The 18,641-nt window shown below is 35.6% G+C and overlaps 2 protein-coding genes across 3 annotated transcripts in view; one reads left to right on the plus strand and one right to left on the minus strand.

Annotated features, from left to right (window-relative positions):
- Positions 1-18,641, minus strand: part of LOC116175789 (transmembrane protein 132E) — a 168,758-nt gene that overhangs the window by 121,029 nt on the left and 29,088 nt on the right. The window lies entirely within an intron of this gene.
- Positions 16,566-18,012, plus strand: LOC116175791. The gene is made up of 3 exons (XM_031494090.1): positions 16,566-16,798; positions 16,853-17,118; positions 17,753-18,012. The coding sequence occupies exons 1-3, from the start codon at positions 16,680-16,682 to the stop codon at positions 17,959-17,961; spliced, it is 594 nt and encodes a 197-aa protein (XP_031349950.1). The 5' UTR covers positions 16,566-16,679; the 3' UTR covers positions 17,962-18,012.

Consider the following 18,641-nt stretch of genomic DNA (forward strand, 5'->3'; position numbering starts at 1 on the left):
GTTTGTAATTTTGCGGCACATCCATTTTTTGTTTGCTGATGGATTAGACCACAAGCAACCCTCTAAGTTCGGATAAAAATTTGACTTTTTTCCATGTCGAATCTACGTATTTTTTTTCAACTCGCTCTTACGTGGCAATTGGCAATGACGTATTGTTAGTCTTGCAACTTTTGCGATACATCAACTTTTTATTGATTAGGTATCATATGCGGACCCCTAAAAACTCGGATAATATTTAACCCCTTTCCACTTTGAAACTCACTCTTACATATACGACCAACTAATTCGAGGGAACCAATGTTTGCATCAGTACATTAATTTTCACCTAACTTGATTATGTTTAAAGTGACCACAAAGACACAAACAACCCTATAACTGCAGATCGACCCCTCGTGATATTGCAAGTATACGTATATATTGTAGGAAAATTCTCACTTACGTTCACCTATTGTGAGGGTTGTAACTTTTGAGTATATCAAATATTTTTTATTTCATTATGTTTAAAAAGACCGTAAGTAACCCTCTAACTGCAGATAAAAATTTAACCCCATTCTATTTTAAAATTTCGTCCTTTTTAAGACAACTCGCTCTTACACGGTAATCACCTCTGCTATGAGGGTTGTAACTTTTGCGGGACATCAACTTTTTTTTGGTAGTGTTTACTGAGACCACAACTATAGGTAACCCTCTATAAAAATGTAAACCCTTGCAATTTTAAAATTACGTACTTTTAAGAATAACTCCCAGTAAAATGGTAATAAGGGTTGTAACTTTTGTGGGACATTACATTTTTTTATTTGATCATGTTTAAGTGGACCCTCCAACTGCGGATAAACATTTAATTCCCTTGCATTTTGAGATTACATATCTTTAAAGCAACTCCGCTCTTACATGGCGATCGGGGGTTGTTATATTACAGTACAGTAACCCCCTAACTTCGTGTAAAAATGTAACCCTTGCGCTATTAAAATAATGAACCTTTTGACACATCGCTCATATATGGTAACCACGTATAGTTAGGGTTGTACCTTCTTTTGAGTACATCATTTTTTTATTTGATTATGTTTAAAGAACTCACAAGTAACCCTCTACCTGCGGGTAAAGATTTATACAAGGATTTATCCCTTAGCCATTTTTGAATTAGTGCGTTTTAAAATGCTTTTTTTGCAGGGTAACCACTTTTGTGGGGGTTGTAACTTTGGTACGGTGAATCAATTGCTTGCTTATGTTTAAAGGGACCATAAGCAACCGTATAACTGCGAATAAAAATGAAATCCCTTGCCATTTTGAAATTTACAGGGGACTTGCAAGATAAATGTACCGGTTGCTTAGGGTCCATGGTTTAATGCCGTTGAGCGTCTGCATTACTTGCGTTACGTAAAAGTATGTATCATATAGGGGCAGTATTACCTCGATCGTTGCCACAGTGGAACGCCACAGTGGGTACTAGGTACTCTTTTTCTAGTGGCGGAGTCGCAAAATCGTACTGAATTAATTGGTTGACGTGGTGGTCGTGTACCGTTGGAGTTGTGTTAGCGGTGGCGTACAGCAGCTCGTCCAAGTTGGCTCCCTTTTGTAACAAATATTGGGTGGAAAATTCGAAACAGTTCGAGAGATATCATGTACACAAGCGGGCGGATGGACGAACGGAAAATCCAATACCACGAACTCCATTAGCACCTCCTCAACAAAAAGATGCTATATTCCCAACCTTATTCAGTAATAGGTACTTGTACTAGTCTTGAAAGAAACACTGGATATTCATGCACTTGCAGTTTAATTGAGGCCGAGTTAATCAAGCAAATAAGTGAAAAAAGTCATGTGCGATAAGAAGTGTTTTTATCAGGCAAAATTTTAATTAAGGCACGTGTTTTATTGCGGTAAAGAGTTTCAGGTATTACGACCGAATTGCGCGTTTCATGAGATGTTTTGTCAAAATAAGGTTGTGACACCCTGCATGTGATACAATTTCAATTTTTAAGTCTAAAGTTTTTTACGAATCAACACGTGGTTGGTTCATTTTGCTTGAATTTGTATTTCAGTGTTTGTTTTTCCTTTTACAAATTTGTGTGTATGCGTAATTTTTTTTAATTTTATCGCTTTTGACAATTGTTCAATTCAGATAAGGTGTTAGAAATAAGGTTATATCTGGTCGTTTGCGATAAGAAGTGTTTTATCAGGCCAGGGTGTGAAGAAATGCAGATATTTCGAAAAATTGCTCGTTTCGTGAGGAGAATGGGAGACGTTTGGCGTCCATTCATTGAATCTAATTGTGATTGACGATTTATTTGTATGAAAATTCATAAAGAAGGAGTTTTTTGTGGTAGAAATAGTGTTTAGTTAAATACTGAAGACAACGAGAAGACGGGGTTGTTCTTTCGCGACGGTTTGTATCGAAAAAAGTGTGTTCAGCAACCTTAATCGAAGATTTAACTTATTACATCGTCAGGTAAAGTAGCAAATAATGTTCTTGGACAGTTTTTTAAAACGGTTTGGGCGTATTCAGAAAAGTTGTGAGCAGAACCAAGCAGTTGTTGCATAGTGGACCCTCTTGACAAGATTTGTCATTTATTAACGATCCTCGAGATGCCCCAGGTCTGATGAATTTTCACTTGAACGTAGTCATACCCATAACGATGAAATCATTTGAAATTATATAAAATTTTTTCGGTAGATACTACAATGGTAAGGTTGATTGAGTTTACCGCACCTTAAGGAAGCAACCTCGCGTATACCCGCGATTTTATTCTTTTGTTTTAAACTGATTGTATTTGGATCTTTTATTTATGCAATTTCCGACAGACTTGCTATCTAATATCCCGAAACATAAAACCCTATAGGCGGTTTCATTCAATCTACATAAAATTTTATTTCTAAACCTATTTGAATACACGTATAACATCAAATATTGGGAACATCGAGGCAATAATAAATGAAACGTTCAATGCGTTTACTTTTACATTATATAGGTAATAGAAAAGTTCCATTATTGCTGAAAAATAGAACACGGTGGATACTTCACTTCATACGTTTTAAAAAAATTGTATTATTACTTCGGAAAATGGTTTTCATAGAAATCTACTACTGTCTAAGCATGAAATGTTTCGATCTTTCTTACCCACGTAAATCAAACAATTTCAAAACCATGCCGTATCCTTTTTAATGTGTAACTAGACGATTTTTATGGTAAGGATAGCCGTCGAATAGTTTTCCAATAAAACAATTCCATTCACATGTTCGTTCAATATGTGTTTGATCCGAAACCAATATTGCCTTTGTGTAGTGTTATTGTGCTAGTTTCGGTTGATGTAAAACCAAAGCGACAGGATCATTTGCGCCCAAACAAAACATGCCGTTCAATAAAATCGGGTTACTATTACCCGAGCTATTACCATAAGCGAATTGACAACGCAATTATTGCGACCGAAAACGTATCCCTTTATAAAGTGGAATTTCGAGATCCGCTCGGCATAACATACACACATATACAGCATATTATGTCGTCACTTTTCAAGCTTTGCGTCAGAAAATTAGAAAGGCGTGCATTATTTACGAGTGCAGAGTAAATGCAGATACGCCGCCGCGCATCGCGTTTTATCTGCGGCAAATTACTTTCTGTAATCGTTGACATGTGCTTTCGCTAAAGCCCTCGAGCATGAATTTAGTGACATAATGAAACGAAATAGGCCGGCATGACATGGGCGTAAAAAACTGTGTCCTTTTTATATACCTAACTCGAATCCGTCAAAAACTTTAATTAAAGTAGAGGTAAAATGGTAACCATCGCTGTCCCATTTCGGAAGCGAGTAAAATGCAATTAATTCCGTTATTACAAACTCGATTAAAGGGTTTGCATGTCTCACTAACTCGAGTACTTTTAGTTGAGATATGACAATATCAACTTTCATTACCTCTGTCTGCAAAGCGCTTATTAAGCATCTTATTTCTTAAAAGTATAGTATTGGCATGTACGGTATAAACTTTAAAATTTAAAATGACTAGTTGGAGGTATCACGTTTTATATTGTGACGTGACGACGAAGAGCTTTTCCTGAATAGGGCGAACAAACGAAAAAGTAAATCAACGTTCATAAGAAGAAGGTTGTAGCTGTGGATCTCAAAATCTGAATAAACTGTTGGTGCAGGGGTTTGAAGATCCAGGATTTTGAGAATTATAAAAAACTTTATTGCAAATGAGATCAGGCGAATCGGAAAACCGGAACAATTTACGTAAGTAACCTGAAGAATCTGTATCATCCGAAGTAATTGAAGAATCCCAAGAATCCTAACTTCCATCAAAAAGATAGAAATTTCTTGCTTCACTTTTAGAAAGAAAAACTTTCGGGTGACGGACTGAATGCGCTCTTCGTGAGTTAGAGGTAGTTGGTACCATTGGGATTGAGAAATTATCACTTTTACCTTTGTCGTTGAAATGACAGGTTCGTATTTTGCGAAAGAAGTTGATATCCGAAGTGGAAACTTCCACAGTCATCAAGCTAAAATTGTTTAAATTATTTATCTAAGCATATGTACGTGCATAGGGAATGGTTGTATGCTTTCGAGGTAAAGTTATTTTCATAGGATTCCTTAATTCGTTAACACGTTTATTTTTAAGTTAAGCCCAGGGTTAAGCCATATGTTTTAATACAATTACCTATCTTTCTCTTACCTATATCGCAATCGAAAACCCATTTATTAATTGTCTGACTATGTGGCTCAGTGGTAGAGCGTTGGGAGGTCGTGTGTTCGAATCTGGGCTGAGATGAATTTTTCATCTGTGGCAGAAATGGGAATTTCCTTAGATCAGGTTGGAGCATTCTGCCGTCCGCTCCGAATTAGGTTTTCCTGCAATTTTCCTAATTCGTAAGGTAAATACCGGAGTAGTATAGAACAACTTAAGGCCTTCTGCAAGGGCACCTCCAAAAAGCATTATACGGGTCACTCTGTACGTCACTCGATAGAGAAAAATATTACAAAACCAGTGATACTAAACACTTAGTATTTCATTTGGGAATCAACTCTACATTTTTGCCTCGAAGCTTATAATGTATTTCTTATGGAAATAATTCCATGGCCGATTATGATTGAAACCAAATTCGTTCGTTTATTGTCTCGCATTGTCACCATCGACACGACCATGGAATTATTTCCATAAGAAATACATTATAAGCTTCGAAGCAAAAATTTAAGGTTGATTCCTTGTTTTGTAATTTTTCTCTCATTCGAGTGACGTAAAAATCCATTTAAAATAAGGAAGTTGATGTCAATATCTCGGAAACCCAATTTTTTCTACGTTCATTGAATTTGTCCCATCCTGCAACTTTTATTTGAAACTTTTTTCGATAGCTCTCTTTGTTAATAAGTATTTGAACTTTTTAAAAATGGTGATTTTCACTTTTTTCCGATTATCTACGAAACGAATTATTTTTTCCAAAATATCGCATCGGAATATCCATCAACATCAAAAACTACACGTAAACTTTGCTAATTTAACCTAATCTGTAAGTATAATAATAACAAAGATAACCATATTATCCTACTCAATTTAAGACCCTGTATGTATGAGAAAATAGATTCGGATTCAGCGCCCAAAAAACCTATGGAACGAAAGAAATCATAACTACCCCACAACTTTCTTGGTAAAAATACAATTCAACTGGATTACTAGCAGTGGTATTTCCTATTTACAAAAAACTAATTGTTACAGTGACGTAGAGAATAAAAATTACTTTCTACAAGAGGGGTTTCTAACCCCTGTAAATTATTATCCCATTACAGTATGCATAATATAGGTACATATCCAAAACTGAAACAAAATCAGGCGAACCGTTTATCTTGGAAAATGCCAACTGTGTACACACATACAGACGAGAAAAAATTTTATTCTTAAAAAGTTTCTTAAAATGATCTAAAAGGTCAACATATTGACATGTCCAAAACACGGTGATCGTAATAAACACCTAGTTCAAGCTAGGAAGCTAAAAATACAAAGGCAATTTCGCTCTAGTATGAGCATGCAATGAAACCGAGGGGGTAACCACAAACGTGATATACACACTATAGAGTAATGTCATGGATACGAAGCAAAAATAATGTGAAAATGTCATGGAAGTGTGTGGAAATATAGAAAAGTGAGGAATGTGTCAATGTTGGAAATCTCAAGGAAATTTGGTGCAATAGCACATAGTCATACCAGCTTTACCCTCTAGCTCATTGAAGTTGTATGGGTATTAAACTTCCTTCAAGAATCACTGCCATTAGCTAATGCATCTTTAACACATTTCGAATTTTTTGATATTGTAACGTGATTTATAAATTCGGGTTCGATTTATATCAATATTTATTAAACAAAATTAAAACACTATAAAAATCCGTACAATTTATATCGATTATTTATATCACTCACACTTCGCAATTTATATTTCCGCGCTCGATGTTTACGTACTCGTTCGGTAGTAGACTGCCGCGATGTTCGGTCCGCAACCATTTATACACTCAAGCAATGTAAGTCCAGAACATTCGCGCAATTACCAGACACGCTGCAAACATCCCCACCATCGCGCGTCTAGAAAATTCCAGAGCGCCAAAGGCGACGTCATGTCTGGAGCGTTTCCGTTACAATATTTTTGTTTACCGCTGTATTTACCATGACTAACCCCTAACACTAAGATACCATGTACACATGAGCTATTGAAATGAACAATTGAAAATTGAACACCTAATAGCGGAAAATAATTGCATATACAGGGTGGGTAATTAATGCGTGGGTGGAAGATTGTGGTTTTAAAAACGCACAGATTTCAATTCATTGTCGCGGCATGTAGAAGGCTACAACCTAAAATGGCTAAAATATTTTCAACGAAACTGCAATTGTTATACAGGGTGATTTATATCAAAGTTGCAGGTTTTAAAAATAGAACCCCCTGTATATTATTGCATATTTCGATTCCTTGATCAATTTTAGTGTGACTTTATGTATTACACATGATACCTAAAATGAGTCGTTTCGAGATCAGAACGACAAAAGATTTTTTGGATTAGTCACTTCCTTCGCGAGTTATTACTGATTCTGTGAGGAAGTCACCACGTTCTTCTTACTTACTTTATTGCCTTGCGCTTCAAAAACGCATTTGTAATTTTTAAAAAACTGACAGTGAGCCTTGTAAAATGTAATCGAAGATTAGAGCGTACTGTTTGCTAAAACAAATGCGAGCAGTAGTTTTTATGACTGCAACATTAAGTATTCATTTCAACATCTAACGATTGAGTGCTAAAGTATTATAGACTCTGCCATTAATCTCAATTTTTATTACTAGAAACGTAGGTACAACAGTTATTTGTATTATAATATCAACCACTAAACTGGAATTTTATAGTAGAGCCATTTACTATGAGATAAAGCATGTTTATCTACGAGGTATATACCAATTTTTTAAATGTGTCTAACTTGCATTTTGCGTGGGCGTGTAATTGTACACCTAGATAGTAAAAGGTATCATTTCTTGAGCATTTGGACATGTTCTCCGCGATGTTGAGATCTTATGGTCATAAAATACAAGTCCCCAATAGTTTGGACTAAGAGCACTCGAAAAATCGCCACTTAGTATAAAGTGAAAAGAAATTACGTCATTTAAGAATTGTAAGATTTTATGTAGAGTAACAACAGATAAAATAAATAATCAGCCCGCTCTGGACGTCGCCCCCTCCCCCCCTTCCGGAATGTATTAAAGAATTGTATCGAATTGAGATTTTCATATCGCAAGTATAAAATTTTAAAGCACATTTAAATCACTAGGAATCTACAATTTATTATAGGGTGTCCGAGTCTACTTGGGTTCACCCCCCCCCGCCCCTCACCCGACCAGGTCCACTTGGACGTAGCCCCTCCTTTGTTTTTCTTTACTTATTTCAAATTAATTTTTAAGCATGAACATACTAGCCAACATTTGCAAGCAATTGTAATTTAGAGAGTCAATCTTAAAAGAACAAATTCCCTTTGGAAGGCTAGATCTAGTCCGCCCAATCTAAATGACCACCGGAGTAAGCACAAGCTACTTTTAATTGTATATGAAAATGAAATTATCATTGTTTTAATTCCCCGAAAGAGTTCTTCCTACATCCTTAAGACATGCTAATGCTAAAATAGTTTGTTCTACACAGTGAAGTATCTTGGAGAGGGTGCTAGATTCGACTCCCAGGAAAATCATCACCGTTTGTGTTGGTATACAACGGCTGGATAATCGAGTAAATTTTCATATAAACATTTAGGTATTCTAATAATAGTATGATACCCTTTCTTAGTTTTATTATGGTATTTGTTTTATTTATTTTATTATTGTGTTTGAGATTGTTTTGTATCATGTATACACGAAGACATTTGTCCATTATCACCCCGGGCATTGTTTTACCGCAATTTTAAAATAATACACGAAGACAAACAATTAGTCCCCAGTACTAATTTACATTACAAATTGCGCACGGTTTTCGCTTAAAAAATTAATAGGGTGCTGCGTAGAAGGATTATTTTTTAATTTTAGAATTTAATGATCGCTCCAAAATGGCTGAAGGCTCGGCTCCGATATTTTACGGCCCTCGTGAAACCACTTTGTAATTCTTAATTTAATACCGCCTTTATTGAAACAATTGAAAATAATCGTCCATCAATTTGACACGCAATGAATCAAATAGCTGCCCCCAAACCCAACGATAATCATTTCTGCCGAAGAGCGTCGTGAAGACATTATACTACCGGTTTTGAGATTGTTTCATCTCAATATCTCGTTTAGCCATTGCTATAAAATAAATTGCGAGTTTTATCGTTATAGGTAATAAAATAAGACATTATAATAATCGAATTTAAAATCTTGGGTTTCTTCGCCATTTTTAACTTGAGTATCTTAATGCGAGTATAACTTCGGAAAATAACAAGGCAATGTAATACAAAATGAACCGTTTTGTAATTAATACTGGGAAAAAAGAAAATTCTAAAATGTCTGATTTTGTGCTTCCATCCGACGATTTCGCGGGAATGGAGTTTACATGTGAATTTTAAGATCAATTCAAATTTCGTAAAATTGACACTGACACATATCACTCCATTCCAATAAATTTGAGTGTTAAGACCCAGTATATCCTTAAAATTGAACAAAAACTTAATGATTAAGATTTTACACAGTTTTGTATACTTGGTTAGGTTTTCTAGTGGAATAGTACCTAGTAGTAGATATAGTTTTTGCGAAGGCAGTTACGACACATAATGTAGAGTAATAATCTAAGCGATGTCCATCTCCCCAATATGGGAGCTTAGAGTGGAGAGAAACGGCTGGAGATCGAGGGCGAAAACATGAATTGTTACTTACGAAGTCAATAATGAGATGTATTGGGAAAAACGATGTTGTAGATCGACTCTGGGCTTACAATTTCCAAATTGTTTTTGTTGAAATAAAGTACCGCTGATGGAAAAGTTAACATTAGAACCAGTAAATGCTAACGTAGAATTTACTGAAAACACGAGATACGAAACAAATTGGTGCATTCAAACAACACATAATCGAAATGACTGAATCTGATATAGGTACAAAAATGGCAAATGAATACAGGGCGACTCTTTTTCGCATCTCCCCTTAGGAATCGCGGAAGCGTTACGATGTTTGTTAAATATGTAAAGCAAAATCTTAAAAATAAACCGCTACGAAAAGTGTCGTGCTGAAAATATTTAATTTCAAGCGTTGTGTTTCATTCGCCGCAACCGTAAACAAAACAGCAATTAATTCGCAGTTTGCAACCGTTCCCGTCAAGATATATCAATTATGTTTGCGTCCAAAAGTTCTTGTCATTTAGAAGACGAGGAAAATTAATATTTTAGAATTTCAGCCACGTGAAGCCATTATTAGCAGGTTTTTATTTTTTTTAATATATTTATTTTTACCTTTATTTTTGAGTGGGGTTTCAGCTAAGGCTGCTCTACCAACCCAACCCACTATACATTTACAAATATTCGTGCTCGCAACCGGATTCGAACCAAGGACCCTTAGTACCGCAGTCCAGCTTCAACTGAACTGCGCCACACGGACCCACAATCCTATGGTAATTTAAAACGAGCGTCCAAAGTACAAGGCCATGCAGGTTACGCCGATATCGGTTTTGATATGCCTACCCGAGGAATTCCAATTAACAATGAGCCTTAAAGCAATTAACAGTAGCTAATGTGTTACAGTAAACGTTATTAAAATCAAAAAGTCAACAAGACGGTATTGTTTCAGACAATTAAAATTATTTTTCTCGAAATTTTCATGAAACCGTTATTGAATGTAAAACGTATAGAACTTTTATATACGACAACCAATTGGTCTCATAATTTGCATACGCATGAATTTAGTAGTGCCAAGTAAAATTTTTGAAAATGGGGGAGGGGGTGAACACACATTCTACTGTTCATGGTATTCTAATGAAAGGTCTCACCGAAATGAATTGGTAGAAAATATAACTTTCCTGTGCGACTCCTTTCCGAGATCAGTAGTTGGGCAGGGGGAGGAGGGAGAGAGTAGAAATTAATTTTATCTTACATGGTATTCCAATTAATAAAAATGAAAACATTATTCAATAAAAGGAACTACCGCCCTACTTTCTGATTCCTTATCAAAAGAGGGGGGGGGGGGGGGGGGGTAGAAACCCTCAAACCCTCAACGAAAGAAATTAATTTCTACCAACCATAGCCTCCTCCTCGACTCCTTATCGTGATCGAATATAAATAATCCCTTATATTTCAAGAACAGATTCGCGGAGGATGCTACTCCAGAGGACGATTAGGGCGTCTAGAAGAAATATCTATTGGTGAATTCTCCCCATCGATAAATATAGCGTGCATTTACTAACCTATTTCGGTTTTAAAAAATGCGCTTTAACTGCACAAGAGTTGTGCACAATTTGTACTTGTTTTATGTTCTGTCAATTGAATAAAAAATTAAGTTTATTCAATGGTTCTGTATAGTTTCTGTAACATAATAACGTCGCTAAAACGCCCTGGCAGATAAGGTGACAATACCTGCAGAGAATAACTTCCAGCTAGTCGACAAAAATACTAAAAACGATGCAGGGCTCACTAACTAAACCTGTCAGAAAGATTTTTCACGTCGTAATGTCGAAATGCGCAAATAAAATCTTGTTTTGGCATATTCAAATTACTATACATGAATAGCGCGACGTCTACATCGTGCATAGTACCTGAAGTCTTTTGTCAACCGAGAAAAACCTGCAACCGACAAGAATACAAAGAAAGGAATGTCGAGCTGTACCACAAAATTAGTTTAGAAACTACGACGTCGAGAAATTCACACCCACAGTTAATTGTGCATGGTTTAATCGAATTATTCCACTGCCGCCTCGATTTATAAAAAGTAAGAAAAAAAACGCACCCTCGTCTTCGCCCTTTGGAAACGAAGGCCTTTGAGAGCTTATAAATAATTCAAACGTCAGAAACTTTTCACAATATAGGTCCTCGTATATAGGCAATAAAAGACCTAAATCAAAAGAAGAGAAAAAATTGACAATTATTAAAATGTAGCCTTCTACCTTCCATTATTACAGGCAACGACACTCGGGAGGAAAAAAGGGTTTCAATCTAAAATCGATTCATTTGTAATCCCTGTTCGCAGGTTACACGTTTTAAGCGTGTAAACGTGCCTTTTTAACCCCCGCAATAATTTCTCTCGCTCGATTTATAAATTTGGAAAAAAAATGATGGCGGGAATTTATGGGAAATGATAATTAGGATGGGGGATTTTTTCTTGCTGGTATCCGACCGTTTGTCATTTCAGTCTTGGTAACTAGCTCTCTGTATTCTAATCATGCCGTAATATTGTACTGGAATGCAAATTACAACTTTATCCCCGATCTCTTGGATAACGATCGGAAGGCTGCTTCATTTCTACAAGTTCGCAACAAAACTTACAATGTAAATACGTATAAAAACCCTTAACTGCAGGAATATTTGCGGATTTATAAGAAAATTCGTTGCAATTTTCTTACAAGCACGCTGAAGTGTTTATAAATTTATGAGAGCAGCATCTGCACCAGCGTTATTTCCGCATACTTATTGGAGGCAAATTATTCGTGCTACACTATAATTACTTCATTTGTACGAATATAAATAGTGTATTCAACTTTAGACAGTTGACGGAGAGGGCAGCTATTCAGTGCGGATTCTAAAGGAAAACATAAAAATTCAACACAAATTGAGTCATATGAGAAAGCAATTCTGAAAAAAAAGCACTTGATATAAAAAGTGGATTTGTCAGAACAGAAATGAAACTCAAGTTAAATGGTGTGTTAAGGACGCTTAACAATTCAATAAACTTTAATTAACATCCACGTACAAGATGAATTAATTTTAAGTTCACGAACTTAACAACATTCCTTTATTGCCAACTAATATCGTTGTTTTTCATCGTGTAAATCAAGCTGACAAAATTGTTTCTTCTTCACTATACAATGATCATTTCGTCCTCGAGCTAGAACCTGATTACCCGTTTTTTTCGACAGGTTTTATCTCGGGTTTTATGGAAAACATGTTTTTTGACAAGAAGCGCTTGAATTTTTTCTTTAAAATTTTTCAGTAACCGATTTTAAGGAACGATAACAAATATACAGGGTGTTTTTTTGGGAGCTTTAGTTAAAAGGTTCTGGGAAAGTAAAATAAGTAGGTTTTTGAAAATTTGTACTTAGGAGTTACTCTGAAGGCCGAATCTATGTAAAATATTTTCAAAATGGCCGCACTTCCGGAAACACCGGAAGTAGATAGTAACTTCGTTATTTTAAATGGCAACCCCTATTTTTTATTGCATTTTTGGATTCTACGTGAAATTTCACTTCTTTTGATACCCATATGTCAATATCTACCATTTATGGTTTTTAAGTTATTTTGACTTTAAGAAAAAAAATTGCGGATGCAGATGGTACTTTGATAATTGATTACTTGAAAACGGTTGTAGTCATGGCAACCTATTTTTATCAGTGCATAGAGTATGAATAGGGCTTTCTTTTAGTGCACTTAAAAAAAAGTTAAGTTGCATACGACCGCCCCTATGGATATCCAAATTTATGAAACAACAGCTTTCGGCCTTCAGAGTAACTCCTAAGTACAAATTTTCAAAAACCTACGTATTTTACTTTCCCAGAAACGTTTAACTAAAGCTCCCAAAAAAACACCCTGTATATAACGTCATGGTAGAATGTTTAAGATTAAACTAGATGATTGCAGCTAAGAGAAGTAGTTGTTTTTCTGTACAGCCTTTGTTCTTTAAACACGTGTCTCCTTGAAGTCTGGAGTACAGCTGAAATTACATCCTTTTTAATAAAGGTATAAGTTACATTACTGAGTTCAGCACGATAAGAAAACCACGGGATTTAAATTGCGTAGGATTCATTAACGGCTGCGAAATCATTTGGGATTGGTAGTAAAAAAAAGACATTAACCAATGAACATCTACTAATTGTGCCGAGATTACAGTCCCCCAGATAAGTACGGAGCATCATTGATAAAGGTTTGATTCTTCCACTATTGGGACTACAGGAGTATTGAAAATATGATAGACTGATTATTGAGAATAGCATAGACATCATTGAACTATAAAGGCAAACCGGTATAAACGGTAAATGCGTTCCATGTTACGAGTATATAGTTCAATAGGTAGCACATGAGAGAAGAAGTTGTTCTCGTCTTAAATCCAGAGACATTTCCATACATACATTTACAATATAACGCATGTGCCTTGAGCCTTGGTCAACTTTGATCGAATGAGGACTCTATAAATTTCAGATTCATCACGCTTAAATTGTTTACATTAATTATCTAGGCTTCTTTACGCGAATGGAAAGGTGGCTGTATCCTCTTTAGCTAAAGTTATTTTCAATTGTTGAGGAATGAAAAAATACACCTTCCCCGTGAAATTTTAATAGGCAAAAAGGTAAGCAATGGTTCACGATTAGTTTGAGTGAGAAGTGAAGAAAGCAAGTGAGTACATATCATGGAAGGTGTTCAACAGCTCCTTTTTCTTACTTGTAATCAATGAAGTCCCTAGAGCTATTCACCAGTATGGTGGGAAATTATCATTAGTTGATAATCATTAGATCATTAAGAAATAGCCAATAGAAACAACCAACGAAAGCATTCCTTTGTTTCGATTGGCTATTCCTTAGTGATATAATGATAATGATTGTACAAATCCACCATAAGGAAGGCAACCCTGATTTGATTGTGGTTTGGTTAATAACTTTTTAATTAAATTTCACTTTCCCTATTTCTTGCGTTTTATTTATGTTGGCTAATACTCGAGTAACTCGTTTTACAACACAACGCCGGTCCTATCCCTAGACAGGTTTGTTACTTGACGATCATGTGACAAGGATTCTGTTAATTTTGATTTTTGGTTTTGAGTTGCGCACTCGTTCAGCGGCCGGACTTGGGTTATTATAGAATTATGGTGCCGGGATTAAACCTGCGTTGTTACACCAATTTTTAAAAAATAAATTACCCACAACATTTTTGCGACGACACCAATTTGATAAGAATCGAACCAAAACGGTAGTAGGAGATAGGAAAATACTGAAAAACCTTCACGTTAGTAAACTACGCTCGAGGATGACGCCCAGATGTCGCCAACCCCACATCATGTAGCCCTGTTCCTAAGGTTTACAAATTACACGGCCTTGTAGATACACGTACACCCGTTGCCTTTCTACAAGAGTTCCTCTACGCGCCCACGTTTGCTGCCGTCCAGCCCTACGATTCACGGTCATTTCCCCGCCGACAAAATCCCGCCGGTGAACTGCCAGCCGGTGAAATGCCCGCCTGGTAAAAATCCCGCGCGGTAAATTTCCCGCTGAGAAAATGCCCGCCGTGACAAATCCCCGACGGTCAATTCCCCGGCGGTCAATTGACAAAAGACTTCCTGCGAGCAATCAGTAGGCAAGTTAACCACTATGTAATAATTTTAATATGACTAATAAATAATTCAATAATATAATTATGTCGATTTTAAAAAAATTATAAGATTTAAGATACCAATAGGTAGATTATTCCTCAGATATGCTAAAATTGCAATAGAAAGTTCCCTCCTGCGCTAATTAAAAAAATATTAAGAATATTGCTATTATAATATTATAAGGCATATTACTCAGATATGTCCTAATGTGCTGAAATTAAAATAGAAAGTTTTCTCCCCCGATGATTAGAGCATTAGCTTTAAGACTAATGGCCTAATTATTATAAATAGGTAATTTTAAAATGGTCTGGATTTAATTATTCTTTTGCTTTGTGCGTGTGTGTGTTATTTGTAATAGATATGGCGTTACAGTTTTTAAAAAGTCAAAGAGGTAAGAGTTACTATTATTTATTTAATTCCTGCTGCATTCGTTATTATTTTTTATGGTTACTATTTTTGTTGTTTGGAGGAGTGTAAAGAAAGGTACAAACGAGGGGAAAACCACTTTGAATTTTTGTGTACATTTAGTTGAATTTTTTTTAATTTGCGTGAATTTTCTTGATTTGATTTTGAATTCTTCTTATGAAGTGCTCCATGAAACGTGTCCTGATTATTAAGTATATTACGTAGGTATATTGCCTATAAGAACACGTTTAATAGTTTATTATATTTTCTTTGGATTTAATGTTACAACATCTGAGATATACATGTTTTTAGCTCGGCCTGATGATGATTCGTTAGAATCGAAATCGATAGCCAAAGAAAATATAATAAACTATTAAACGTGTTCGTATAGTCAATATACCTACGTAATATACTTGATTTTGAATATTCTTGATTTCCATATAACTTGATGAATTTTGACAATGTCTGAATTTTTTGTATTTTATCTCGGAATTTTTGCTTATTTCATTTGAATTTTCAGGAATTATTTCGGAATTTTACAAATTTATCCTGATATTTTTTGTTTTAATTTTCGTAAAATCCTGTAATGTATGAGTGTAAGTCCCGGTATTATTGAATTGTAAAATTGGAAATACCTATGAAATAACCCAACTACGTATATTGTATTTTTTTTATTGCACCTACCAATTCAAAATTTAATTTAGAACCCGTCCAAAACCTAACAAAAAATTAATAGTATGAAATCCCTATAAATTTTTTGAATTTATCCGAATTTTTTCGAGTTTTTTTGAATTTCAATTTTTGTGTGCCTACACCTAATTGTATAGTTGTTTCCCCCTCGAGTACAAAATTTCTTTAGAGTGTAATCACAATTGATTTGTTTTTAGGTAAAGATATGCTCGTACTAGAAGGATATTTATTTGAGAAAGATAAAATGGCGGACGATGGTCGTATATTTTGGAAGTGTGTAGAAGCAAAGAAAGGGAAATGTTCAGCTAGACGGCATACTCTAAACGATGCAGTAGTTAAGTCATTGCTGGACCACAATCACGTTCCAGATATTGCTGCAATAGAAGCGAGGAAAGCAATTAATTCTATTAAAGAGCGCGCAAAGACAACAAGAGATGCCGGCTACGCTGTTATTGTTGTGGAATCCTCACAGTTACTCGAACCTGTTCAAGCTAAGTTACCGAATGTGGAATGCATCAAACGAACTATTAGGCGGCAACGACAACTTCAAGGGAACTATCCTGCAAATCCAAATTCACTGCGAGAATTGAACATTCCAGATGACATGCGTCTTATATGTGTGAATGGTCAGCAAGAACCATTTCTTTTGTTCGACAATGGGCCAGACACTGAACACCGAATATTAATCTTCAGTACCCAACGAAATTTGGAACTACTGGAAAGGTAAACCCTATGACCTCTTAGTTTATACGATAATCATGAATTTCTCATTTTCAGATGTGAACATTGGTATGCAGATGGTACCTTCAAAACCACGCCACCGCTCTTTACCCAAGTGTATACGATACACGGTGTGAGATTTAATACTTGTATACCATCAGTTTTCGTCTTACTGCCTGGTAAAAGTAAAGTTCTTTATCAAGAGATGATACAAGCACTAAAAGGACTTAGACCAAATTTAAAACCGTCTACCATAATGATAGACTTTGAACGTGCTGCAATTGAAGCGTTCCAAACGGAGTTCCCAGAAATATTGGTTAGAGGTGAGACTTATTGAAACAAAAAAAATTTCGTAAACCATTTTTTTGCGCGATCGGTCATTTCTGACTATTTACCATGGGTGTTTCCATGACAGTACGTAGAATTTACCAGTTGCTATGATTACGACGACGTCAAAATTACTTACCGATCTAAAAACAGAACAGCAAAAATACTTACCGACGCCTTTTTAAAAATCAACAGTCTTACATTACATTTAATCTTTAATTATTGTTAGGTAAATTAAACGTACAATTTGTGCTGTTTTTCCTATAGCAAGACGCTCATAAAGTCATAAAGGAAGTGCAAAGCTAGTAAACTACATCAGACACATGCACATTTTTATGAAATTATTAATTTCAATTTTGACATTTAAACTGGTTGCCTAGTGATGTACACCATACCACTTCGATCATTTCGATTTATTCTGCTCGTTAATTTCTTAGTGCATATTTATATTGGTTGCATAATTTTAATTTCGATCGCGCAAAAAATGTTATAAGCACGTCGAACGTTAAGGGTTACCGTTCTCAGACAATAATTGGAGTCGTCGCTTCGCTCCTCCTCCAAACAATTGTCTTCGAACGGTAAAAATCCCTTACCGTTCTCCATACTTAATATACTATTTTTTTCAAATAGGGTGCTTCTTCCACTTGGGTCAGTGTATATGGAGGAAGGTACAAGAACACGGGAAAGCAGTACGTTACGCGAATGATGTTGAATTTGCTGTTCAAGTTAAGATGTTAACTGCAATATCGTTTTTACCTTTACATGATGTGGTTTTGGGATTCGAAGAACTCATGGACACAGAATATTACAGAAACGAAATCGACCTCCACCCTATATGATATGCGACTACTTTGAAGATGTCTGGATTGGACGCCCACATAGAAATATCCGTAGACCGCCGTTATTTCAATATAATTTATGGAATTTCTATGACGCTACAAACAATGATCTTCCAAGAACTAACAACTCTGTTGAAGGTTGGCATCGTCGTTTTACAGAACTCATATCTGCTCAGCATCCAAGTATCTGGAGGTTTATTGCTGCAATAAAGGATGAGCAACATATGAATGAAATCGCCATTTCCCACTATATCCAAGGACGAGACGGACCTCGACAGAAAAAAAAATATCGAGATTTAAATATTAGAATTAAAAATTGTGTAGCAAGGTACGACGCCAATGAAAAGGTAGCGTTTCTAAGAGGGCTAGCCCATAATTTAAATTTAAATGTTTGACGATGAAGATTATTATAATATTAAGTTATCTATAAGTAATTTCAATTAATTAATAAATTTTGTATTAGCAATCATTTTTAGTTTTTGTATCCATCAAAGAAGATAGAGAAAAAGGAAAAGTTTGTATAATAACATTCTAACAATGGCAAAGACGGGCAATTAGTTTACGCGGGCTATTTTTACGGCGGCCAAATGACCAAGGGGAATTTCTCCGGTCGGGAATATTACCGTGCGGGGAAATTACCGGCGGGGAAATGACCGGCGGGATTATTGATTCGGGAAAAT

The sequence above is a fragment of the Photinus pyralis genome, unplaced genomic scaffold (genome assembly GCF_008802855.1).
Source record: "Photinus pyralis isolate 1611_PpyrPB1 unplaced genomic scaffold, Ppyr1.3 Ppyr1.4_LG7, whole genome shotgun sequence".
Classification (NCBI taxonomy): domain Eukaryota; kingdom Metazoa; phylum Arthropoda; class Insecta; order Coleoptera; family Lampyridae; genus Photinus; species Photinus pyralis.

Bases quoted from the DNA above. Each gene is read 5' to 3' on its own strand.
- LOC116175791 (XM_031494090.1), top strand. From the start codon at position 16,680: ATGCGTCTTATATGTGTGAATGGTCAGCAAGAACCATTTCTTTTGTTC. The intron at 16,799-16,852 runs GTAAACCCTATG...TCTCATTTTCAG, and splicing joins AATTTGGAACTACTGGAAAG to ATGTGAACATTGGTATGCAG. The intron at 17,119-17,752 runs GTGAGACTTATT...TTTTTCAAATAG, and splicing joins CCCAGAAATATTGGTTAGAG to GGTGCTTCTTCCACTTGGGT.